Source organism: Nansenia antarctica (genome assembly GCF_963989245.1).
Source record: "Nansenia antarctica genome assembly, chromosome: 6".
Classification (NCBI taxonomy): Eukaryota; Metazoa; Chordata; class Actinopteri; order Argentiniformes; family Microstomatidae; genus Nansenia; species Nansenia antarctica.
In genome coordinates, this window is record NC_137676.1 from 7,047,255 (window position 1) to 7,074,350 (window position 27,096).

At 41.5% G+C, this 27,096-nt stretch overlaps 1 protein-coding gene across 1 annotated transcript in view; it reads left to right on the forward strand.

The window, feature by feature from the left end:
• The window catches only part of LOC308159367 (metabotropic glutamate receptor 4-like), a gene marked incomplete at its 3' end in the record, with an annotated part of 156,326 nt that overhangs the window by 84,356 nt on the left and 44,874 nt on the right, over positions 1 to 27,096 (forward strand). The window contains exons 3-5 of the mRNA XM_080533140.1: positions 21,668 to 21,803; positions 24,613 to 24,767; positions 25,498 to 25,638. Of these exons, the coding sequence (XP_080389266.1) occupies positions 21,668 to 21,803; positions 24,613 to 24,767; positions 25,498 to 25,638 (432 nt within the window). The remainder of the gene's footprint in view (positions 1 to 21,667; positions 21,804 to 24,612; positions 24,768 to 25,497; positions 25,639 to 27,096) is intronic.

The window sequence follows — 27,096 nt, forward strand, 5'->3', positions numbered from 1 at the left end:
GGTAAAGCAGCATTCAGTCACTCTGCCGCATGCTCCTGCAACAAAGTCCCCGAAGAAATCAAACAGGCCCAAACTCTACAAATATTTAAAACTAAGCTAAAAATCTCCATATTCTGCAGAAGATATGGTTAAACACTAACACTCTAGCTATGCCTTTTATCCATTAACTACTATCTTATTAAACGTTTTATCTTTTTACTTATTATACCTGCAGCAGTTATGAGTTTTATGATCCATAATCCAAGGGCTATAAATTCACAGCAAATATAGGATCAATGTGTATGCAAATGTGTCATTTTACTCACGCACCGATTTCACGCACCGCATCGGCTAGGATAGTGGCAAAACACAGACGCAGTATCTGCAATCTCACGTCATATCGGGAAGAGCAGCGCTTGAATACAGTTGCAGTAATAGCACTTTGATCTATATCTTTTTATTCATTGTCTTATTATATTGTTAAATGTTTATTTTCTTACTATCATCCTTTTTCTGTATTTTTCTGTATTTTCATGCTAGATGTAAAGCACTTTGAATTGCCCCTGTTGTATGAAATGGCAGTTTTTTTTTCTTTTTCTCTTTAGTAGCGCTTTGTGGAAACGTGCAGTGCTTGTTGCTCGGAGACTGTGTTGCAATAACGGCAATGATTCAGGAGGCTGAATTCTCTTACAGAACCCATTGTTGTAGTCATATGTACACAACATGTAGGGAAGTGAAGCAGAGACAATAGAGAATAACAGATGCTCGAGAACAAAAGACAGGACGGTTTAATCATCGCCGTGTTGTGTGATGAAAGAGAGGCTGGAAACCCCAAGCGTAATGGAAAGGTGATTACGATATCCACAGAGCTCAATTATTTACTGTCATTAAATCTTCCGATTCAGATACCTGATTGGGATGCACGTGCTTTAGTGAAATACAGTAATTACCTTCTGGACTGCAATTAAACATAGCAAAGAGAAAACATATCGTACCGAGTATTCTGTAGGGATTATTAGCATCGTAGAGTAGGTGGGAGAGCTGATATACTCCCTGATATGGTTATTATCTGTTAATGCAATTAGTCAAACTGAAAATCTTGGATCTTAGTTTGGAAATCTTTGCACATCTCTGCTACCATTCCATTGGTTAGTTCAGGCACCAATCAGACAATTAGAACAAAGTTAAGAATGAAATAAATAAATAATATCCTGTATCTTGTTGGACTCGACTGAATGTCCTCCAGTACAAGATTTCAGACCACGAAAGCCTCTTGAGGTCACAGGTGTTTGGCAGCAAACAACGCAAAGACCTCCTTTTATCAGAGAGAGGCCAGAACAGAGATGGATGGATGTTTCCTCTCTTGAACAGCCAAACAAAGGCAGAGTCAATAACACTGAGCTATATGCTCTCCCTTCAACCCTGACAGGAGAGAGAGGCTGTCTTAGTAGAGATTATAGAGGCCCGGCTAGCAATCGGAAGGTCGCTGGTTCAATCCTCGCCTCGGGAGGGAGCTGCATGTGAGCTGGTGACTGGAGGGTTGCTGGCATCATATCTAAGGTGCCTACCACTGCAGTTGTGCCCTTGAGCAAGGCACTTAACCCCTAATTGCTACAGGGGGCACTGACTATGGCTGACCCTGTGCCTAGAGCGAAACATATTGTATTCAGTGCTGTACAATGACAAAAAGGTTGAATCTAATCTCATATGGCAGAAGTAGAATAACATTTAAATGGATTAAAATGTGTTAGATTCAATATGTGAATCTCGGTGGTGCAGGAAAATGTGTAATTTATAGTTTTTGTAAAGAGTTAAGGGGAAAACAGCTGTGTGTCGGCATTCATTATTCACCTGTGCATATTTGATTCCTTAACCTACCAATTACTACTGTAGACAAAAGCTTGATTGTATCTGCTTTTCATAATTCATTTACTTACTTATTTTTTTCAATCTTCGATTCCTCCTGCGTCCCCTGCTGATGACTGGGATGTGTCTGGTAGTAATTAGTTGACTGTATGTAATTCGATTGTGAAGCTTAATTAGCAGGCAGAGGGGTCGCTGGGTAATCAGGCTCTTGATGATCGGAGGGCCTTTCGTGTGGTCTTGTGACTAGTGATCACACAACCCCTCTTCACCAGCGTTAGAGATAAGCAGATTGTTTCTGCTGACCTGTACACCGCATTGGGCTTCAAGCTGTGACAAGGGGGTAACCAAGCAACAATAGACTGCTGCTGTTCTGATCAGTATCTTGTGTCTGTTTATACGTTTTCCAGAAAACAATATGTGGAGGATGCCAAATTTGACTCTGGCACTGCAATATGTAGTGGTACTTTATGAGTGGGAGGAAACAGGTTATTAATTGCTCTACTGCACAGTAGGTCAGAGTTTAAAAGGTCCATGCTTGAGTGGCGATAGTATTTTCCTGAATAAAAGAAGCAGAGAATATGGCTGAATGGCTGCAGCTGGGAAAGCCAATTTACTAATCTACAGAACAATACAGTATATGGACCTTAACTCAACTGGAAATCCGAGAGATGTTTTCCTATCGCTATCGTTCACGATAACAGTGTTTCCCGGTTACATCTTTCAGGATGTTGTTCGGGTTCATAGTATACTGTAAAAGTATTTATTCTGGTCTATAGCAAACAAATTTCTTACCACCTTGAAAAGCAGCTTTGTGTTAAAGTCGTTCTGCTGTATATAATGGATCTTTTTACAGCTGCGGTGATATCGTGAGAGAAGAACATTTGGTACTTTTTTCAGATTAAAGGAGGCACAAGCAATTGGAGCAAAAAGCACACATGCACGCACGCACACGCACACGCACGCACACGCACACGCACACACACACGCACGCACACACACACACACACACACACACACACACACAGACACACACACACACACACACACACACACACAAACACACACACACACACACACAAACACACACACATACAGACACACACACACACAAACACACACACACACACACACACACACAAACACACACACACACACACACACACACACACACACACACACACACACACACACACTGCTAACTCCCTTTGAAATATGAAACACTGGATTAGTCATAAAGGTTAACAGACAAACATCAACGCCAGGTAGCAGTGTGAAATGCAAATGGCAATTAGAATAGCTCATGGTGTTGTATCAAACATACTCACACATTAACATCTGTTTGATCTGAATACAGCCTTTGCAGCCTACACAAAAATGCTCTTTCATTATATAGATCTATGATCATTCCATTGCTGTGTTCTAAGGCAACTGACCAATGCAATCAGTGGAGAAAGCCCCACCTAATCAGTTCTATTCTCCTGAGTATTGTGTGCTGGAAAAGTATCAGTTGAGGAAATTATTCAGCTTTTTTCAAGCACTATCAAAGCACTATAAAGGTATTCATGTAATACATCTGATTACAGTTTTTTTACGATTGCTAACTCACCATGTTCAATACTGAAACCACAGTTTCACAACTCTTCATACAGTCAGCAGAGCAGAAACCCATGTGAACAAAACTGTGACTCTTTCTCTGTGATTTGTGCATTGCTTTCATACAGAATGCATTCAATGACTACGTTCTCCAAATGCCATAACACTTCTCTCATTCAAACTCCCCCACTTGCAAAATACTATGTATTTGCAACACATTTTTTCATTGCTAACATACTGTGTTCAAAACTCTGAAGAACACGTTCAAAACTGAATTATTTGGTGCAATTTTGCAGTATTTATATTCCTATCATATATGACAGAAAGCTCGCAATAAACAGTTTTTTTGCACAGTGTTTGAGTGTGCAGATGCTGTTATTTTGCACTCTATTGATACTCTTCAGTTCCAGCACCTCAGCAAAGTCTCATAAGGGATGAGCGGTGGTATTTTCACTATTTGCAGTAATCATATTGAAATGTCTAGAAAATATTACAGTAGCAGAATATATACAATGAAATGAAATAGACTAGATGCATTGCCAGGGAAGACATTAGATGTGACCAGATGCAGAACAGAGGGTGGACCAAAACCCTCAGGAGTGAGACATTTTTGGTGTGATTGCTATTGTATTGTAGCCCTGGAATTTCAGTTTTTCTTTTTTGTTTGAACTTTGCATCTTCCACTTTATTTTTCACTTTTCATTTTACACAAGTAAATGTAGTGTACTTTGAAGTAAATGTACCGTAACTTACTTTCTGCAAAGATACTGAACAAAAAATGGATAAACGATAGAAGCAAAATATAGGATAAAGGATAGAAGCAAATTGTGGCGTTTCTGATTCATTCTTGTTGCCTAATACTTTACAGTTTTACAGTCAACTATTCTGTCTATGAATACTATAAATCAAACCATTTTTATAATGAAATATTCATTCTTGTGAAAATCATTCAAACTATGTAATGCTCCCTGTTGTTAGTATTTTGTAAGTCAGAATGTTATGAATGACAGTGTATGCTTCTGAGTGAACATTGTTGACAGTGTGTGGTTGAACGAGCTTCTTTTGAGACATGAATGAAGTCATTGGCCAACATGAGTGTTACGAATGCAGACTGTATGAAGAGTTGTGAAACTGTGGTTTCAGTATTGAACATGGTGAGTTAGCAATCGTAAAAAACTGTAAGTAAAAATGTTCTTAATGTTTGCAACATATTTCGATGATAACCTGTTTGCTCTGTGTTTCAAGTCTGCTGTCCTATCTGTTTGTGCTGAAAACAGAAAGACATACTCAGTGATTATGTTCACTGTGCATGGGGGCAGTGCCGCCCAGACCAATTTATTAGTCTTAAGCGGGGTACACACATAAGGATTTTCTGCGATTTCAGCGATTTTCGGATGGCTGAAAACAACAGAAAACGCCCGGTTATCAGATGGCTCTTAACATTTTCCTATAACAGAATCCTGGGGTGTGAGGTGTGTTAAGAGTCAATCTCTCCCGACAACCTGCTCGGAAAATGGGCGTGGCCGGCAATCGTAAATGTGAAATGTGTTCAATAATTACGACCAGAAATCATAGGGTTGCCAGATTGTTTGGTGGAATTAGCGGTTTTAGACTGTGGTTAGGGTGGAAAATGTCATTTCCATCTGGCAACCCTGCTCGCGAGTCCAACTATAACGTAGCCAATCAAGAAGCGAGCTGACTTCTTCTTTTCGTTATTCGGCACTTAATTTGCCCTGTCGCACATGGTTGTCTCGTACAGGTCAGTCAGGGTACTACGTTAGATAATAATAATAATAATAATAATAATAATAATAATAACTTTATTTGTATAGCGCTTTTCCTGCAAACGTTGCGGCTCAAAGTGCTTTAATCATTACATAATCCTAATTTAATTATTTTGTAATTTAAAGGCAATATTAAAAGGATGGGTTCACGCGAGATTTCTGGCTTGGGGAACGAGACTCTAGACTCTAGAGAGTCCGGAATCTGTCGTTCCCCAAGCCCATTTTCCGAGCAGGTTGTCGGGAGAGTCAATTGACAATTGACAATTGATTGACTCTTAACACACCTCACACCACAGGATTTTGTTATAGGAAAATGTTAAGATCCATCTGATAATCGGGCGTTTTCTGTCGTTTTCTGTCGTTTTCAGACATCCGAAAATCGCCCTGAAAATCCTTATGTGTGTACCCCGCATTACTTAGACAAATTGATCATGTATTTTGTACAGGCTTTCTGTTTAAAAACAAAGGCCTGTGATCTTGAGACATCATAAATCACTGCCATCGCTCTTTCTCTGCCTCTTGCATATTGCTATTTGAGGAACCTCCGCTTGGCATGGTTTGTCATTTGATTGTATAAATTGGTGTGCATTGCAGAGAGGAGCAACAGGGTAATCTGTGGACACATGATTCATCTGTTACATCCTATCAACGACTCTCTCACTCTCTCTCTCTCTCTCTATCTCTCTCTCTCTCTCTCTCTCTCTCTCTCTCTCTCTCTCTCTCTCCCTTCACTCTCTTTAATGGGTTTTTTAAGATACAAATTTAGCAGAGTTCCACCCAACCAGCTTTAAAAAGAGAGGAGTCCCACTGAATTAGAGTCACCACTGTAGCACCACCCACTGAAGACAAAACCTCCAGATAAGATCAGGTGAAGAAAGAAATCGAGCATCTCAAATCGGTAAAACATAGCCTCTATCCGATTTAGATAAACGAGTCGTGGTCTAGTGGACAATGTTTCCTCCCAGGCTGGCTTTTAGTCTTTTCACGGCTGCATCACTTCACACATAGCTTGTCGGCATGTGATGCGGAGATCTTTTGGAGAGAATTTGCTCACGGTAGATTGAATCACTCGTTTCCTTTCATATCTACATTTCTTCTTCTCTCCTCAAGATTAGCATTGGATCATTCAATGACCCATGTTGCCATTATGACCTCATGCTAATATGGCTCGATTATAATGAAGTCACAATCGGTGTGAGACAGCTGTGACCATCTTGGACCCGTAATTGCTTCCCTGTGACGGTTGAGGGAATTAACTGACTCTGGGGGACTCAGGGGCTGTAGGTTAGCCATTATGGGAAGAATGACCAGTGTGATTGGATGTTAATCATGTATGGCGTAGTAGAGGTTCTACATGTAATAATTTTCACCAATCTCTCACCATATGATCATGGTTGTGTGTGATTTAATTTTGGTGGCTGTGTGTGTGTGTGTGTGTGTGTGTGTGTGTGTGTGTGTTTCTGTCTATCCGTCTGTCTGTCTGTCTGAATGTGCGTACAGTATGTATATTTGTCTCACTTCAATACAGAACGGTTCGTTCAGTTTTCCCCTTTAGAGGGAATAAAGCCGAGCAGAAGTCGGGTTGCTGAGCAGAAGAGTGAATGGCTCCATTCCAATTCCGACTGGACAATTGGAAAAATTGGATGAAATCCTTCACAGACCCGAGACATGAGCCCCTCTCTAATGGCTAGGCCTCATTTAGCACTGATACAGTTTCTACTTCACGGAGGGGCTTCCGAGGGGTTAAAGGAGACGTCCGGCCAATTGACTCTGGCATCTTTGCCCCTCACACTGCAACCAAGGGTCTGCTTGCATTATTCATTCAGTGGCCCTCCAGTGCCTCAAGAGAGGATTCTGGGAGATTTCCTGATCAACTTTAAGTGTACATGTCGTACAGTGATGTGCATTAGTGGATTCAGGGTATGTACAATAATGCCTACTTACAGTTTTTGACAGCAACATATACATTAGCGAAAGAAAAAACGGAAGGCATGAAACGTTTCTTTGAAAAACTAGGTCACTGCATTGTGACATGCGCACACGTCATTGTGGCTGTAGAATATTGTGGTTTAATCTTTTAGCCACACTTAGTTTAGTAAAAGAAAAAATTGAATGTTTGTCCTCTGTTGCACAGGTACCTAACTCTCCCCCATCTTATCTTTTACCCTTTCAACATTTAATGTTTGAGGAATTGTGTTGCAAATGTAAAGTCTTTGAAACATATATTATACTTCCCAATTACGTTTTTCTGGTTTGAGATAATATTTCAGACAATAATGTCAAAAGTAATGTCAAAGTAATGTCAAAAACGTTATTACTTTAACGTTATAAGTGAATTTGTGAATAAGTGAACTGGTGTACTGGTGGGCCAAAAACCAACCAGGAAATATATTTCATATGATTACCATGAATGAAGTAGAATATAATAAAGTCTTTAAAAATCGAAAAAATTAAGGCCCTTGATTTCCATGGGAGAAATGTAATCAGCCAACATCAGAAAGAGGTTGGTCAAGGCCCTGATGAATGTTGGCAAGATTGCTGAGATTGACCCATCGCACCATGCCCCCAGTGCAGGAACTCTAGGTGTGATACTAGCATCTGATCGGAGCTGACACGGGACTAGTCCTGTCATGCTAAACTGAGCACAACGTCCAAATCAGTTGGAGCATGTGAACCTCTGAGGCAGTCCGAGTAAGCTGCTTCGAGGCCTCCATCTTACCCTAAACACCTGGGTACAAGGGTTAACATTATAACAGCCCCCCCCCCGCCCCAGAGGAAACAGCACAGCCAAAGCTATAGGTGTGTTTTTTTTGGTGTGACACTATTTCATATTAGGAAAGGTCTGCACTGAAGAGTCCCACAGCTGTCAGGTGAGACATTTCATCAACCAACAGGACACTTCATTTCACAACGCTCAGAGGCCTGTTATTCTCCTACTTCTAAATCATTTAGCCCAGGTAAGAGAATGTCATTTATTCATCTTGAACTCTAATTTATGGTTGCCCTAGACCCTGCTGTCATGTACCTTTTATTTATTTAGAACCGGAGAGCAGAACAGTCAGTCAATCCTCCTGCATTAAGTCATTCTCTACAGGCTCCTAAGGACAATCTCAGACTAGAACGCAGGGACCGTCAGATCAGACACGTTTGATTCATGGAAAGGTTCCATGATCCTATCCTGATGCCACTGTGCTGTATATCAAGTAAAGATTCAAGGTCCGTGGTGTATTGAATCAGAGACGAAATGAAGAAACAGAATATTCCTCTTAATGCGTATACGTGCATTCGTCGTCATTTTATATTTATATCATTTAGCAGTTAGCAGACGCCTTCATCTAAAGTGACCTACAACAAAACATGTGTCAAGTAAACGAATCGTCTATCCATCAGTCATCATAAGGAATAGTAATCTATGCAAACCCCAGGGGTCAGGGACAGCTACAACGCTAGAAGAACGATCCACAAACCTTCACTCTTTAAGTCAAACCGTTGCTGCGTGTTTTTCTTATTTCTCTAAGAACGATCCACAAACCTTCACTCTTAAGGTCAAACCGTTGCTGCGTGTTTCTCTTATTTCTGCAGGGGAATAGAAGAGCTATTGCTATCAAAGACACGCTATGGTGTTGGTGGAAGTGTGTGGGTGTTTGGTGGGCTGCAAATTCAGCTCAGCGCAGGGTCTGTCTACACAGGTTTGGTCCTACGCTGGCAGGACCGGACTGGACTGTGACTCACTGGGGAGACTGATAGGGTGTAATAACATGCACCCTAACAGCTTGGCCATGTGTGCTATATGGATAAATAGAGAGTGTGGGTCCATTTCCCTCTGGGAATTAAAGACCGCTTACAGATGAAATCAGGCTTGCTGACGGATGGGTTACCAGGGCCCTCGTGAAGTTCGCCGTGGCTTAGGAAACTAGGCATGTCAACAAATACATACAGTTGATCCATCACCTTGAAGGCCACTGTGTGACTCGCTGCACAGGCCGGCTTGTGTTCTCATGCATGCTGTTCGCGACAGATTAGTTCAGTCATCAGTGCATGCTTCACAGATAATTGTTCATTATACTGTATCAGCTAATAGTTTCGCCCATGCAGTTGCTATGTCAGTCAGTCACTGCAGTTTATAGCATTGTAGCCTAGTATTAGTGTATACATTAGCATATGGTGGATCGTGACTGTAACTTAATCTATTATTGTGTTGTTCAACATGTACCTCAAATGGTGATGAAAACACCGGGCTTACATTGTGAAATTGTTAAAGTAATTGAAATGTTAATGGTTAACGAGTGATGTAATGCATTATTAAACATGTACAAATTAACTCCATTTCAGGAGACCAACAGAATGCACAGTGATCAGAGCCTATAAATGTAGAATTAATGAAACAGCTTTTTCTCATTATACTTAGTGTACAGTATAGTATTGGGAGATTAAGCCACTTCTGAACTGTATAGAATATCTATATGAAACACATTGAGCTAATTTTATGCTAGGGAGCCTCATGTATATTAGACATCATGCAGGGTTGTGTAACAGTTCTCCATGTAATGGAATTGATGTAGAGTGAACCGACACGTGTACAATTTCAAGGACAGAAGAGGCAGAATTCACGTGTCAGGTACAGTTGTTCAGCAATTCCTTTAGTCCAATATTGAATTGAATAGTTTCAAGGTAGACAAGTCACATTACACAAGTGTAAGAGAATACAATTCTTAGGCTTCGGTTCCTGACGTTGCAGCACAAGACAATAAGGCAATAACTGTGAATATCATTGCCTCACATAAAGTATTGCTGGGGAGGCTGACGGAGGTAGAAATCGGAGGACGGGCTCATCAAGTCTGATACCGTTCCTCGTTCCTCATGGATAACAAGGAACATCTCCTCTGATGTCTTCCTCCACCAACCTTCCTTAATCAATACATACATTTATGTACACATATATATATATATATATATATATATATATAATTCTGGAGTGAGACTGTTTAGATACATTTGATCGAGTATTTTATACAGACAATACCACACAGACATGAAAACATGTGTTTCCAATCCACACAGTGTAGTAATCATCAGTCATCATAATCTCCTTGTATCCGGCATGAATCCACTTATCGCCAGGAGAATCTTGCTGCCTACTGTACTGACATCAGAGAAGCCTCACCGTTTGTTATGGAAGCATTACGTAAGACTACACGGCTAGCTGTAAAAGTATTCCTTCTGATTTTGTTTCATCTTGTCCTCCTTTGATATGAAATCGGTTGGGAACAGCACTTTCCTCAACAACATGGCAGAGTGGGAGGCTCTTTTCAAGGCATCAGGCGTTTAGATAGAGCATACAGTCTCTGTCAGGGGAGGCAGGGAGTGAATGAATGGATGGATAGATGAATGGATGGATGGATGGATGGATGGATGGATGGATGGATGGAGGGATGAGTGAATTGATGAATGAACGAATGAATGAATTTGTAAATGAACGAACGAACGAATGAATGAACGAACGAACGAATGAATGAACGAATTACTCAATAAACGAACAAATGAACAAACAAACAAACGAATGAACAAACAAACAAACAAACAAACAAACGAATGAATGAACAAACTAATGAATGAATGAATGAATGCATTCTTACAGTATTTCTTCTCCTCTACAGGTTGATGATAACTTGTGTGATTTGTCCTTTTACTAATGTTTGCATCCGAAGTGTTTTTTGGTCAATGGGCTTCACTAATGAAAGGTTATAGCAGGGGTGCTCACACTTTTTGGAACCAAGATCTACTTTTCAAGTAGCCAGTCTGCCAAGATCTACCAGTCTAGTTTCAACATCGCAAACGTACATGCACGTACTACAAACACACACACACACACACACACACACACACACACACACACACACAGTTCCCAGCCTGCATAGTAAACTCACAATACACTTTCCCTCTCTCTGTCACACAGCCACAGGAGAAGACCATCACAAACCCTCCCTCTTTGCTATTCTCGCTCACACACATTCACACACACACACACACACACACACACACACACACACACACACACACACACACACACACACACGCCAGTCTGCATAGGGAGCCATAGCACAAACCCTCCCTCTCTCTCCCCCTCTCTCTCCCTCTCTCTCTCACTCTCTTACACACACACACACACACACACACACACACACACACACACACACACACACACACACACACACACACACACACACACACACTCACTTTCTCTCACTCACACACTGACAGACAGTCTGCAGTACCATAGCCAACTACTGATCCAACAAACAGAAAAGTAAACCAGATACAAAACAGGTAGTTCCCTAAGTTTGAAAGGAGGAAATAAATGCATTTCTCTACCTTAGTGGGAGACCTGGCACTGGGAGGAGGCAGCTAGTTTCTAATAGTCAGGGCTGTAGGAGCTGGTTGCAAGGTGTCATCAGCCTCTGTGGATCTGTCATCGAAAAGGCAATCTGCAGCCTCGAGAAACTTTTTTCACAATTTCGCCGTCTTTGAATGACTTCTTGTGTTTAACAAGAACGTGACTGACGCGATAAGAAGCTATCGTTGCAGCCGTACGTTTTCGCTCTTTTGCCACATTTCCCTTCTTCGAAATAGCCATCGTAGATTTGCTGATCAGACAGACGCATTTCCAATATCACATTGTGTAAAAAAGTCCTCCTCCCATTCTGGATGGAAGTTATACGTTATTGGTTTCTTACTTGGTCCAGCTTCCCCACTCATTTGTATAGCCTTTATTTAGTATTATATAGTAAATAGTAGAAATTGGAAGGCTAACTAGGTAATTAGTCTCGCCGGTATTTTGTATTTTGTAGTTGGTGCTGTTGACTGCGCATGCGTGGTGAACCGCGTGTTAGGTGTAGGTGAAAAGATCAGATCGCAGACTGGCTTACCTGTACGTCAATCAAGTGGCAAAAGCCATAGTGAGGATGGATGATAGGTGAACTTTTTTTTTCGTTTTCGTTTTTTTTCAATGCCATGCGATCTACCCATACTACCTTTGCGATCGACCGGTCGATCGCGATCGACGTATTGGGCACCCCTGGGTTATAGTGACCAAAATATGGTCACCAAGTCGCTCCATACTCACTGGTGAGAATTGATTCGATTTCACCAATGAAAAAAGGCTTCTGCATTATTGACCGATGCCCCCTGCTCGAGAGGACCTTTTTAGTGGAATTGGCCTCCATCTATCTGCAAATGTATTTACAATACATTTGACATCTAGGGCATTTAGCAGACACCTTTGTCCAAAGCGACTTACAACAATAATAAACTTGAATCAAATAAAAACTAGTACTGAGTCGAGATAAAAGAACAGTAACATATGAGACCTGACAAAATAAACTGTATTATAAATGCAACAGACAGGAGGCAGGGAAAGCTTCAGGAGTTTGTGGTGGGTCTTCAAAATCTAGTTTAGTTTGTTTCTATAGTTTCTAGTTCCTAATTTCAAAACGGTCTTATTTGAGAGATGACACTTACACATCCTGTGACTGTCTCTAGCCACACATACCGAATCACCGGAAACATCTATACCCGCACATATCTTTGTTGTTGCACGGCATAATCAATTCCTGTTCTCTGACATAATTTCACACCTATTTAATTTTCTCAAGCAAAGACCAAAGTCAGTCTAGCAGCATATGTCACCCACCAATACTGATAAAAAAAAAAACACACTCACACGTCCTCGGTGGTTGCCAGTCGAGCAGAGATGCTGTTGATCACACTCTCTGTCACACATGGATATTCCCCTTCCAGGTCTCTATTTAGCTACAAAGCATGCTTTCACTTTCTTTCCCTTCTCAACTAATTGCATTTGCTTCCACTTCAAACACCAGTGATGGAAGTATGTGCACCTGTTTGCGTGATCTAAATGGAGAAGCAGGTGAGCAGGTGTGGTTTTTCCACTCCAGAAGAGGGCCACATTGGATTTTATGGTGCACTGCAATGCGTTTAAAAAGGAGCATGTCGAGATCTCTGATAATTAAAATGGAAATAAGCTAGGCCCAATGGTACCATTGGAAACTGTGAATACAGTATGAAATATTCAGTGGATTTACTGCAATTACGGTCGAATAAACAAATATGTATTACAATATTTCTAAATTGCTAAAAGTTGCATGCTGCATGATTTTCTCAATTTTTTTCTTTCAATTGAATTGATTAATTTCACTTCAGGAACAGATGCTAAAGTAATTAAAGTAATTTCCCCTGGTACCGCATACAAACAATCAAGATCCCTGCCTAGCTTCAGTGTCATGACTCATGTCACAAATTCTATTTTGGTGCTTGTTTTGGTTCAGACAAAGTTAACTAGCATTAATATGGCAATCATGTAAACATAGTTGAAAACCGGTTTGTTTATATCCTGACTGATTGTTGTTGTGTGCCGGTATGCACACCTATGTTCCCCAGGTCCCAACCACGCTCGGACCAAAGATGTCTCTGTTACACTGGCTGTCTCCAGCACTGACAGGTGTGGCATATCCAGATGCTGATTACACAGCATGATTATTGCACAGATGTGCCTTAGGCTGGTCACAATAAAAGGCCACTCTAAATTGTGCAGTTTTATCACACAGCACAATGCCACAGATGTTACCAGTTTGGAGGGAGCGTGCAATTGGCAGGAATGTCCACCAGAGCTGTTGCCCGGGAAAAAGGTGTTTCTGAGAATTGGAATTGGAATTGGAAAACGACTTTGGAGACGGCTTATGGTCGAGAAAATGAACATTCAATTCACAGGCAACAGCTCTGGTGGACATCCCTGGAGTCAGCATGCCAATTGCACGCTCCCTCAAAACTTGAAGTTGTGCTGCGCTGTATTGTGACCAGCCTACGGTACAATCTGTACAATAATCATGCTGTTTAATCAGCATCTGGATATGCCACACCTGTCAGGTGGATGGATTATCTCGGCAAAGGAGAAGTGCTCACTAACACAGATTTAAACACATTTGTGAACACAATTTGAGAGTAATAGGCCTTTTGTGTACATCGAAAAAGTATTAGGTCTCGTGAAAAATTGGAACAAAAACAAAAGTGTCTATATTTTTGTTCAGTGTATATGTTACGGTACATGTGGGAATACGGTACATGTGGGAAAACTCGGGTTAGGGTTAGGTACTACGTCGACTTGGTACATGCTGACATGTCTAACCCTAACCCTAATCCTAACCCTAACCCTACCCTTAACCCTAACCCTAACCCTAACCGTAGCACCCTAGCACCTAACTTTCCCACATGTACCGTGTTCCCACATGTACCGTAACATATATAACACTTTTAGGGGTGCCTTATATGTGTCAAAACATGGAACCTTTTTTGGTTCCGTAAACTGTTAGTCCGAAGAGTGAAGTTTCACAGCTGATTTCTCTTTGTTTTAAAACATGAATCTCGTGATTCTTACAACATGATCCTGTCCTATCCTGCTCAGTTCCATCCTGTCCTGTGTCTTCAGGGAAGTGTACACCCCTCAGTCACTGCTTTCTGTATTCCCCTCACTCTGCTTCTCCCTCATCTCCTCCTTAGTGTCTTTCCTTGTGTGCTGTACTGTACCTAACCCCCCCTCTGGAAGTGTACAGTTTGTGTTGCTTTTGTTTAAACAGCTGCTACTGTGTCTACCTCAGGCATAGATGCATCCACCCCCCTGGGTGCCAGAGGTAGAGTCTCTTGGAGATCTTAGTTGTCCTTCAAGAAAAACAAAACAAAACTAACATCCAACTTTTCAAATACGTGACAGCAGCTGGTGAAAGCAGGGACAAGTCGGCGACAAGTCGGCAACCGACCAAATGTTCTGACTTTTATTCTGAAAAATGTAAAACATTTCAATGCAATGGATTCGGTAACTACTACTACCTAGTTAGTGTAGAGTAGTGTGGATTACTTACCGAATCCATTGCATTGCAATATTTTGGCTCGACTAGCGAGTGATGTGTCATTGATTTTCAACAACTTTTGACATTTATTTAAATTTTTCAGAATAAAAGTCAGAACATTTTGATTGGTTGCTGACTTGTTCCTACTTTCACCATCTGCTGTCACATGTCATCACACATACAACCTGCAGTGCTGTGCAAACAAACTGTACGTTACTGTACGTTACATGCTGTTGTAGGTGTTGTAGGTGAGGTAGTGTGAACTAGGAAGCACATTCACTAATATGATAAAACTTTATTTGCATGATCAGCGGCAGATTTAGTAGAAGAAAAAGAAAAAGCACCATAATATAGTAAAGTCCTGTGGGCTTCAGTAGTGTTCGACTACTTATGCAATGCTTCTGGCATTCGCCAGACACAACCCTGTGTATGAGAAATGAGGTTGAATGGCCTCCTCCCACGATGGATCCAGGGCAGTAGCGTTATCCACCTCAGAGCTGTTCATTCATATTGCATATTGCAGCAGTCTCCGTACAAAGTACAAAGATAGCCTCAGAATGTTGGCAGGCTATTATGCCATTGTCTGATATACAGTACTTGGCAATGCTTACAGACATCTACAACTGCGATCTGAGGACATACTGTACACACACACAAGTTCCCTTTTGAAGTTTGTACAGCACTGTGCTGCAATGCATTCAGAGTAGGATGAGGTCTGAGAAATGGCGTCGGCGCATGGCATAATAAAAACAAATTGCAAGTGGGTTTGCAGTAAGATTGGGGTCATCCATCTCTTACCATCCGATAGCTGACCCATCCATGTGGCTCAAATTAAAAAACGATCTCTGATACTACCAGTTTTCTGGGTAATAATCATGGCGTTTCTACAGAAGCAAAAGCACCAGTTCTTTTGAATTTCATAGAATTTATATTACAATAAAGCATTATGTATTATTCCATTTGAGCCTATGTCATAACAAAAAACAGCATAACTACATACAACACAATTCAAATGTAATTGCTGAATTGCTTGCTGAATACCAAACAATTAATGCAAAGCTGTTCTCTAGAGAGAATTTGCAGTGTTACTCCATATCTAACTCTACTGGAGTGGCAAACGTAGTTCAACCAATCAGATACGTTTCCCCTCCATCGGGTCACATTTGAAAGTCCCCTGACATGAAGGGACAGTTACCACGGTTTAAGAGGTATCTACTCTATTTGCCTTTCCCTGTGTGGTGTGTGCACCGATACTTAAAGCTGTGCAGCAATCAGCCAACATGAGTGGGCCATATTTAATTTCGATGGCACTAACTGTTTCTCCCCTGGGTGTCTAATGGGAATGAAGATTGCACTACCAGAGGGAAAGCCTGACTGCTAGCTGACAGTGGAATGTGTTAGAGAAAAGAAGCTTGCAGTCTCTACAGAGAAGGCTATTCTTGGAGACAGTTTTTTTTTACCCAGGGACCTATAGGAGGTGGGATCCAGTAAGGGCGTATATGTGGGGGAGAGATAGAGGTGTGCTGTTCATTGGAACTCATCAGCTAGCGTCTCCGACCGAAAAACATTTTGTGGTGGGGGTTGATTTGATTCAATGTCCCTCAGACCATCGGGTTATTTACCCGTCACAGAAGTATCAGGGATTTGAAATCCTCCAGCAATCGTGCCCCTAGAGTAAGTAACGGGCCATCACCCGCTGAGGATTGAAAAAGCAGAACTCATGGAGTAATGAAAATATATTTTTCTTCTTGATATAGAGGAGATTGCTTTAGATCTTGATATACAAAACAGCACACAAACTAATTCAGCTTTGTATTTGAGCCTCAAGCATTTCATTAAATCTGCAAACATAACAGTCAGGTGGAGCCTGATGTATTTACAATTAATCAACTGATCATTAACTATACACATTTCATCTCCTGATACAAGCTGAGATAGTGAGGCTAATTGTAATTGTGTGTGTGTGTATGTGTACTCATTGTGCTCATGTGCACTATTAATTGCTTGACTATCTGGCTTACTGTCTATACACTATCATACAGTATGACAGATCGAAACGGATGACCTGGAATAAGCGGGGGGGGGGGGGGGGGGGACTTCATGAGGAGAGGATTGCAGGGAACGAGAGGTAGAGTTTCCTTATGCTGATCCTCCTAATTAAAACCGGTCCTGCAGCTAAATATAATCCAGCAATGCATTTTGTGGAGAAACAGATTCCTGGAAGCGACTCATTACCGCTGGATTATTACTTTGCATAAACTGAAAAGCAGATGAGGCAGAATCATAATTACTGTAGATCGATAAAAAGACATTTCGAGGTGGGATCTACACGTAAAAATGTGACTGCAATGAATTTGTTTTCGCAGCTCAGCATAAACTTTGGTGACGACAACCCCACCCCCCACCCCCACATTACAGCACTTACAGCAAATGTCCAAAAGGATTTCTTTACTTGCGTACAGTGTGTAGCCTAGTGTGGATCTTTTGTTTTCAGATGATTAATGCATTGCTTCAAGCAATGGGATTAGTTGTGTATGCAATTGTTGATGTTGATGGAGAAGGCATTCTCAGCTAGCTAGCAGTGTCATGCTAGATTATAGAGTTGTCGTTTTTTGTAAGATTTCCCCCGCAGTGCTGGGTCTGTGCAGTGCGTTCTCTGCGCTGGATCGCCTCTCCAGAGGGAAGACCTGACACTGGCAGTCATGTGAGAAGAGAGAGGGTTAGAATAAGAGAGGCCCTCTGCTCCACAGAGCATATGTTGAGGGACCAGGGGACTTGGACACCAGAGAGGCGAGGACATACAATGCTAACATGGATAGAGCCTGTGGTGACAGTGGAGTGTCACTGGAATGTCTCAGAAATGCCTGTTGCTAAAGTAACATCTCCCATGTGTCGGGTTGCATGGACCTAAAAACATGTTTTATACCATCCCTCGTTCCACTCCCTGCATTACAATGAGCCTCGATTCGTCCTCGACCTCTATCTCTACCAGCCTCCACTGAAACTGAACTATTGATAACTTCTTCTATCCACCTAGCCGTCGTATTACATCTAGCTTTCTTATTACGCAGCCTGACACGTGGGAGGGGGGTTACCAACGGCCATTTCAGAGTGGTGTGATGCTCCTCTGTTTCCACAGACTGGATCCGTATTCCCACGTATACCCTTTTGAACAATTCTCACTGCAGTTCTAGATGAACTGTCAAATGGCAATTCAATTTAATACAACGTGTGAATTTGTTGAAGTGTGGATTAAAGCGTGAAGAATCATAGAAGCAGAGGAATCATGGATCTGTGATCGGAAGACAATAGCCATGCCTGACTGAGTGCGGAAACAACTCTAACAGACACGGACCCCCACATCCGTACGAGCTCGTCTTCATCATGTCCAGTGAAGATGTGAAGCTGTGAATACATACTGTGTACATGGGTCAAGTGGGGCAAGCGCTGGGCTGTGCTGGTTGTCACGCACATGGTCAACCCATGTACTGCATGTCACACAGGATGATGTCCCAGCAGTAGACACCACAGCAAAACCGCACATTTCCATCAGCAATTAATTGAATGTGGTGTGCAACAACCACAACAACTACAACAACTACAACAACCACAACAACAACATCCATGTGATTCACTTCACTGAGCACTTTGAATTGCGCCCGTTGTATGAAATCTGCTGTACAAATAAACTTTCCTTGCCTTGCCTTGCCTGAGCCGTAGACGACGACCTTGAGGACCTGAACCGGAAGTGACCCTTTGTCCCTATGAGCAGAGCTGTCATCCCTCCATTATTACTCCTCTAATGGTATTCTCGAGTGTTTTCTTCCACTTCTTCTTTTCCCAGCCCATTAGTATCAGGGCTGGAGCCAGGCTTTGTGTTATGATCCATCGTGTGGCTCTAGAGCTGCCACGCAGTGAACCAAAGGGTATTATTCGAGCATTGATTGCTCAGCAGGGCCAGCTCTGTATTGGGTCAGGAAAGGGGAGTTCATTAACATGCACATAGTACTCCATGGCATTTTGGCAGGGCGACAAAACAATTCTCCCGAAATGTTTCACTGGGAATTAGAAAGCTTTGGCTTGTTGGTTAACCAATGGACGTCTGCCGGCTGGAACACTTAGACGTAAGCTCGATATGAATGTCTCAGAGCAGGGTAGGTTCTCAGTGTGTTGTTCCCCTCTGGGAATTATGTAAGTGTATTATTTTTGTCAATGCATAACACACAAGATTAGGAACAGACGACATAGGGATTAAGCTCTGTACAGTTCCATTGATCACAGACATGGCCTTGTATTGGCATGATGTATCCCTCCCAAAGATAATGTTAACGGTCATTGTGTTGACCAATGATATTGATAACCCTAACCCTACCCCAGAGTTAACGCCATGCTAAATCAGAAATATTTTCAGAAATATGCTTTAAGTCTTGCCAGAATTCTAAAATCCATTAAAAAAAAGGTTGCACTTGACATTACAGAATAAGCGGGTAACAACACAGTAATAACCATGGTAATATTGATTATATTGGTCTGCAACTAATTTATACTTCTACATATATGGAACCCGCCTCAGGTCCTATTGCCATTGTTCTGTACGTGCCATACTTTACATATCATATCATAACTGTACATATCATATGTATATTTATACTCAGATCTTCATCTCATGTATATTCATTTATTTATACACACTGTAAGACTGTGTATACACTGTTGTTATACTGTCTTTTGCAGCATGCCACCTATTGCCTATTATCTATCTATAGCCCACATCATGTACTTGTTATTTAATAATTATTCATCTCGTACTGTACATATCATTTTTCATAACCGTACATATCATATTCATGTATATTCACTTTATATTCATTATTCATATTCACTGTAATACCTACAGCACCAGTCAAAAGTTTGGACACACTTACCCATTCAATTCTCTGTGCAATGACAATAATGTTGAATCTAATCTAATCTAATAACCTGCAATTATCTGTAGTTACCAGTAACAAAAAAAGACAATTACCTTGTTTTTACAGTTGGACTGTTCTTTCCATGTCATTATTTTGCCAAGAAAGGTACTTGAACAGTGGTAGTTATATTGAAATAAGGTGGAATCAGATCTGGAAAAGGCTATATTATCTTTTCCATAGTGGAGACCATGGTAAGACCTTTAAGACCATGGTTATCAGTCAGTAACACGTAGGCTACCTACGTGCATCCACTGAATATAATTCTAATAATAGTAATATTATTAATAATAATAGTAATAAGCCTCCCAGTCTGCTACATTGGGTTTGTATGGTTAATTTACATGCAGTCAATGTGAAAGTGTTCTGTCCTTCACAAGGAGGCCACTTCCTGTCTGGGGCCAATGTGCAATTGTTTCTTTCAATAGAAGAAAAGCCAACTCATTGAATACAAATACAGTGGTTTGTATGCAAGTGATACAAACCACTAATTAAAGTATAATGATGGTCGCCAAGGACTATTTTAAAAGTTAAGTTAAAAGTGTATTGTATTGTATTGAGTATTGCTACGTGAAGTACAGATAGCTGTAGCTGTGTTACATCCTTATTAGTAACCTATTTTAATTTACATTTACATTTACATTTGTTAGCAATAAGCAAACATGAGCCTCATTAGTTGAAAAGAACTAGCTCCAACCTTAGGTGTGGAGCTTGAATTAAATATCGTTGGGGATATCATTGGAAACATGATTAATTCCAATAGAAGAAGCAACTCCATCCTTATTCCAAGCTGTAATGTCTCAAGTACTAGCGAAGAATTAGCAACTATATCCAAATGGAGTCAGTCCGAGCATTTTCAATTACAAGGTACGTGGGTTCACTCCGAACTGGCAGCACCATAAACTGAATTGATGGGTCTCCGTGTCTCAAATCTGGCCCTTGTGGTCCATGAAAACATTTTTTAATACCTTGCATTCCTCATGCCGTGAAATATTACACCTGCAAAATTTTAATCTTGCATCCTAGCCATCTATAAACCACCACATCCGTAAGATCGAGCGGTATTAGCTGTTTGTTTGGAACTCCATGGAGGGAGGGGACCACTGGGGATGGGAAGGGGGGAGGGGAAGGGGAAGGGGGGAGGGGAAGGGGAAGGGGGGAGGGGGGGACTCTCCATTATTTTTGGCCTACTTTCCGTTGACACTGATACGATTCATGCAGAGCTTCCCAGAGGGTGATTCCAATAATGATCTGCCAGATTTACAGTACTGAATGTTGGAAAATCGGAGTTTACTCCATCTAGATTCACTGTGTTGTTTTAGCAAAGAGGTTTTCCTTGTACAGAACTTTTCAATAAGACTCACACCACACACTGCACCACACGACATTAAATGTTTTATAACATGAGAAAAAGCAATGTCTGTCGAAGTAACAGTCTGATAACGATTTCTCCCTTTTCGGATGACAGAAAAAAGCTTGTTGCTTGTGTCATTGATCAAGTTCTTGATTCTGCAGTTTCAAAACTAACTTGTGTATCCATCCTCTGTCCTCTTGTTTGCAGGAGGTGTGTGCATCTCCCAGTCAGTGAAGATACCACGTGAACCGAAGCCCGGAGAGTTTGATAAGATCATCCGTAGACTGAGAGAAAACCCCAACGCGCGGGGCGTCATTCTCTTCACCAACGAGGATGACATTAGGTAAGTGCTATAAGCCTATAGACTGCCACTTGGGGCCACAAAGAAGCTATTAAACCGTGTATTCATGAGCATGTACAACATCAATTACTACTGCCATTATTTTGAGCAAGCATTCTAGATCGGTCTTTTTAAGGTTACAACATTTAGCATAATGTATAATTTCCTTCAAGGCAATACATACAATACATACAGTACAATACAAGACACCTTTCACCTATTACTCACCAATGGGATCACAGCCTGATCATGCAGCGGCTGCAATGTGTAGGTGTGAGTAGTACAACCCTCATGTTTTACATACACACACACACACACGCACGCACGCACGCACACACACACACACACACACACACACACACACACACACACACACACACACACACACACACACACACACACACACACACACACACACACACACACTTTTGTTCAATTTTGTTCAAATGTACTATTTCATACCCAGAGCACCTATCCAGTGCAGTGTTACATAATAAAGCATAGTAGTAACTTACAGAATATAGACTGGGGAAATGTGTGGAGAGGTAACCTGCAGAGACCTGCAGAAAGTATAGCAAATTTGATTTCTTTAAAATCCATTTGTGAACTTTTTGTACTGCAATAAGAATAGCAGATAGATGACACCTTTCTTCAATATTTCTCGCATACAGTATACATAAGTAATTCAGAGTTATTCAAGAAGCTTGGGGACTGTGATATATATGTACTGTATAATAAGACCTCAAAGGCAAAAGGGATTTTTAGGTTCTTTGCCGTAAGAGGGAATGGGATTAAAAGACAAAATCGGGTTTGCTGACTCTAAAGTAACACAAATAAACCAATACTGCGAGTTTTCAAAAGCAGTGTTTTGCATCAAACGACTTCATCCTTTTATGTCCTGGTGTACATTCGAATAGCATAGAAAGGAATTGTTTTTATTTTATAGTATGTTAAACTGCAATGGCTGTCGAGAGTTTCACATTATCCAGGTGTATTCTGGATGTATTCTGTAAGGATGTAGGCAGTGAATTGGGGATGCCACAGATGCTTGATAACCGGAACAGAAGAGGCAGTGCTCACTGACTTAATCCAGGGCTGATAAAGGGTAATAGTCTGGATATACTGTAATTACAGAAAGCCAGGGGGATTTCAGCTCTGTATGCCTGCTCTACCCTTCAACCCTAGTCAAGGTCAGTTGGCAGTTATTTTTTTTTAAAAACTCAAAGTTGTCTGCGATGAGGTTAGCAGAGGCTTAACTGCAGGCAGGAGCAATAAGACAAATAATCCCCAAAATAGGAAAACATACATTACAGTAAATGGAAATCGGATGTTTTTTAGTTTACTGCATCTTCTTTTCCCCCTAAAGGTGAAGTAGTGATGTATTTCAGTGAACTTTGAATGGATTGTATGCCTCCTCGCTTACACACCATGCAGCATGGAGAGCACCTGGTGTTTGGGATAACCAAAATTGTCGTGCAAATGACCTTAAGGAGGACTGCAAATGGCAGCCTGTGACAAGGTTCCAGCTTCAATAATTACTGTTTTTCTCTGCTTTTTTTTATGGCTCATGCCTTTATGCAACTACAGAAATGATACACATACTTCTTGCGCAGCGAAGCCAAGTGCTCAGACTATGCAATATTTATTCAGTTAGAAAAGGCCAATACACAAACATGAATTACTCTCTAGTCTTTTAATTGCAGGGGATTTAGGGCTGAGTGGGGTGGCTGAGTGAGAAAAGAGATACACTGTTTAACATTTCAGTAGAAGGGGTCTGTATTGTATTGGCTGATGTAATTATCAGATCCTGGTCTTAGGGGAGGTTGAAAATCCAGACCGTTGATGTTCCTCCGGTCCTGTTGGTGTTGTGTTTTTCGCTGATTGGCTGGAGAGGGCACACGACTGCTTTCTCAGGTAGAACAAATCAATCCACAAAGTTAAGGAAGGGTGAAATCACCAAGACTGTGCTACCCCTGAGGATGGGAGCTGTACGCTTGCCTTTAAGGGCAAGATTGCATTCTACGTCGTTGCTGTTATAGTAAGAACAGACCCTGGTCCTCTGGGCAGCAAGGGGAGTAATTAGGTGCAGAGCCTGGTAGAACAGCAGGGTTCGCCGGCTGGCTCATCATGACTCCCCCCTCTGTTACTTCTTAATGAGTTCCATTAGCAGGGAGTGACAACGCCGGGAGTACTGCGGCAAGAGCATCCGCCTGCACCACCACACCTCTCCTACCGGCCCAGGGTTGCCAGTATCTAGAAAGAAACCACCCTTTTATACCTTTTATATATGAATGAATGAATGAATGGTCTTTATTGTCATTGCTATAGTACAGGTACCAAACAACGAAATTTAGGAGGGGTGGCTCCCCTGGTGTTAGGAAAGAAAAAAAAAACTTTAAAAACGTTAAAACTAAATATGGGAAAACTAATGATCGCAAGGTCGGCAGATTGGCGGTTGAATCCCGGCAGGCCACATCGTGGTGGTGTCCAAGACACTGAACCCCAAATTGCTCCCAATGAGCGGGCCCGGCGCCTTGCCGCCATTGGTGTGTGAATGTGTGTGTGTGAATAGGTGAATGAGAGGCCATTGTAAAGCGCTTTGGAATAAGGCACTATATAAGTCAGTCCATTTATATACCACCCTATTCTATTGAAGGTAGATGCTTCGGTCTACCTTGTGTTAAGCTACTTTCTACCATAACTGCCATAACTGTTTGTATCCAAATCCCAGTCATATGTTTCATGCTACAATTATAAGAGGGAGGTTATACACTAACAGTGTATGCTTTTGCTTTATTTTTACATCCCATAGGCGGCTTCTTCAAGCAGCTAAAAAGGCTAACCAGACGGGACACTTCCTGTGGGTGGGCTCAGACAGCTGGGGGTCCAAAATCTCCCCAGTCCTGAACCTGGAAGAGATGGCGGAGGGTGCCGTCACCATCCTACCCAAACGCCTGTCGATCCGAGGTATTGATGGTATTCATTTATTCCTTATGTTCTTCATCTACCATTGTCAAACATCTATGCTGTTCAATGGTAGACGGCGTTGGCGAAGCAAGGATGAAGAGTTGTCTATTACCTGATGTACCGTAGCGTCAGTGACCACGCTAGTGAAATATACAGATTTTTACCATAACACACACAAAGTGCAAATACAGTAGGATGCAGGCATAACAGTGACATTGTGCTAAACGGAGGTGCAAAACACATCTTGTGAAAGTCAAACAGTATCTAGCATTTGATAATCCAATGTTTGTAACCATCTCTGTGGTAGATCAGCTGGGCTGGGGGGTCATGTTTAGGGGGTCATGGTACATGTTTGTAACCATCTCTGGGGTAGATCAGATGGGGGGGTCATGTTTGGGGGGTCATGGTACATGTTTGTAACCATCTCTGTGGTAGATCAGATGGGGGGGTCATATTTGGGGGGTCATGGTACATGTTTGTAACCATCTCTGTGGTAGATCAGATGGGGGGGTCATATTTGGGGGGTCATGGTACATGTTTGTAACCATCTCTGTGGTAGATCAGATGGGGGGTCATGTTTGGGGGGTCATGGTACATGTTTGTAACCATCTCTGTGGTAGATCAGATGGGGAGTCGTGTTTGGGGGGTCATGGTACATGTTTGTAACCATCTCTGGGGTAGATCAGATGGGGGGGTCAAGGTTTAACGTGACTGTCATTGATCTCTTTAGGGTTTGACCGCTACTTCATCAGCAGGACATTAGACAACAATAGGAGGAATATCTGGTTCGCAGAGTACTGGGAGAACAACTTCCAGTGCAAACTCAGCCGACATGCTCTGAAGAAAGGATCTGGCATAAAAAAATGCACAAGTAAGAATTGGTCTTTTCCTTTTTTAATGTACCCCCGCCCACCCATGTGTACACGTATGTGCACACGTATGCACATGCACATGCACACACACACACACACCCGCATGCACACACATTTTCTCTGTGTCATGACTGAAACTCTGATAGCAATTCACATAATGACATATCCAAATATCACTTAGGCGATAGATTAACTTAGTGCCTGATAAACAAAGCCATTCACAGTTCAATTCAGTGGAATGGATTTGAGCTAATGTGGGATGTACCCGGTATTTTGAAAGTATAATGCCAACCAAATTGACTTCTTTTATTATCATTTCTCTGCGCTTGATACTCAAAGCTATCACCCCTTTTCCCATAGCGTAAGTATTTTTGCAGAGATGTTTGATGAGCTAGGATGTTTTTTTTTTGGGGGGGGGGTTACTTTGAGATGAGTATGCGTTGTCTCTTGTTCTATTAGACATGATTAAATGTACCCATTTATCTACGTCGCCAAGTTCAATCTGCAATGCAGTACAATGGCAATCTACAAAACCGGATTACACAAGTTGAAAACAAAATCAATAGCAAATCCAATCAGCACATTAGAGAGAGGCTCTCGAGTCACTGAAATCAGTGGGTTCTCTGAGCTGGAATGTCTTTTGTTTCCCAGTTCGGTAACACACCACATTCTGAGCAGTCTAGACTGGACACATCGTTTTCTTTAAGCCTGTGACCAGTTTCTCTCTTCGTGCAGAGAGACATTCAGGACATACATTTCACCTTGTTGGTCAAAGCATGCAGAGATAGAGTCTTGCCACATTACACTGTTTTAATACACTCACAGAACACTTTATTAGGAACACCTGTTCTGTACACCTTCTCATTGATTCAGGTGGTGTAATGGTGTGGGGAATGTTTTTTCTTGGCACACTTTGGCGCCCGTTAATACAAATCAATCATTGCTTGAATGCCTCAGCCGTTTTCCCTTCACGGCCACAACGCCCCCGTCTTCTAATGCTCTGCTACTTCCAGCATGTTAACGCACCATGTCAAAAGCAAACGTCATCTCGAACTGGTTTCATGAACATGATAATGAGTTCAGTGTTCTTCAGTGGACTTCCCAGTCACTAGATTGTAATCCAATAGAACACCTTTGGGATGTGGTAGAAAGGGAGAATCACAGCATGAAAGTGCACCTGAAAAATCAGCAGGAATAGCATAATGCAATCATGTCATCATCGACCAGAATCTCAATGGAACATTTCCAACATATTTTGAAGATGACAATTTAGGCTGTTTTGAGAGCAAAGGGTGGCCCAACCCAATATTAACATAGTGTTCCTAATAAAGTGTTTGGTGAGTGTATATTTGTTTTGGACATTATTTAACTGTACAAAGTCCCTGCTGATTTTAAGCTGTAAATTTCAAAAAAGTAAAATGGGTCTGCAGTGTAAAGAAAGCACGATTTTTTTTTTT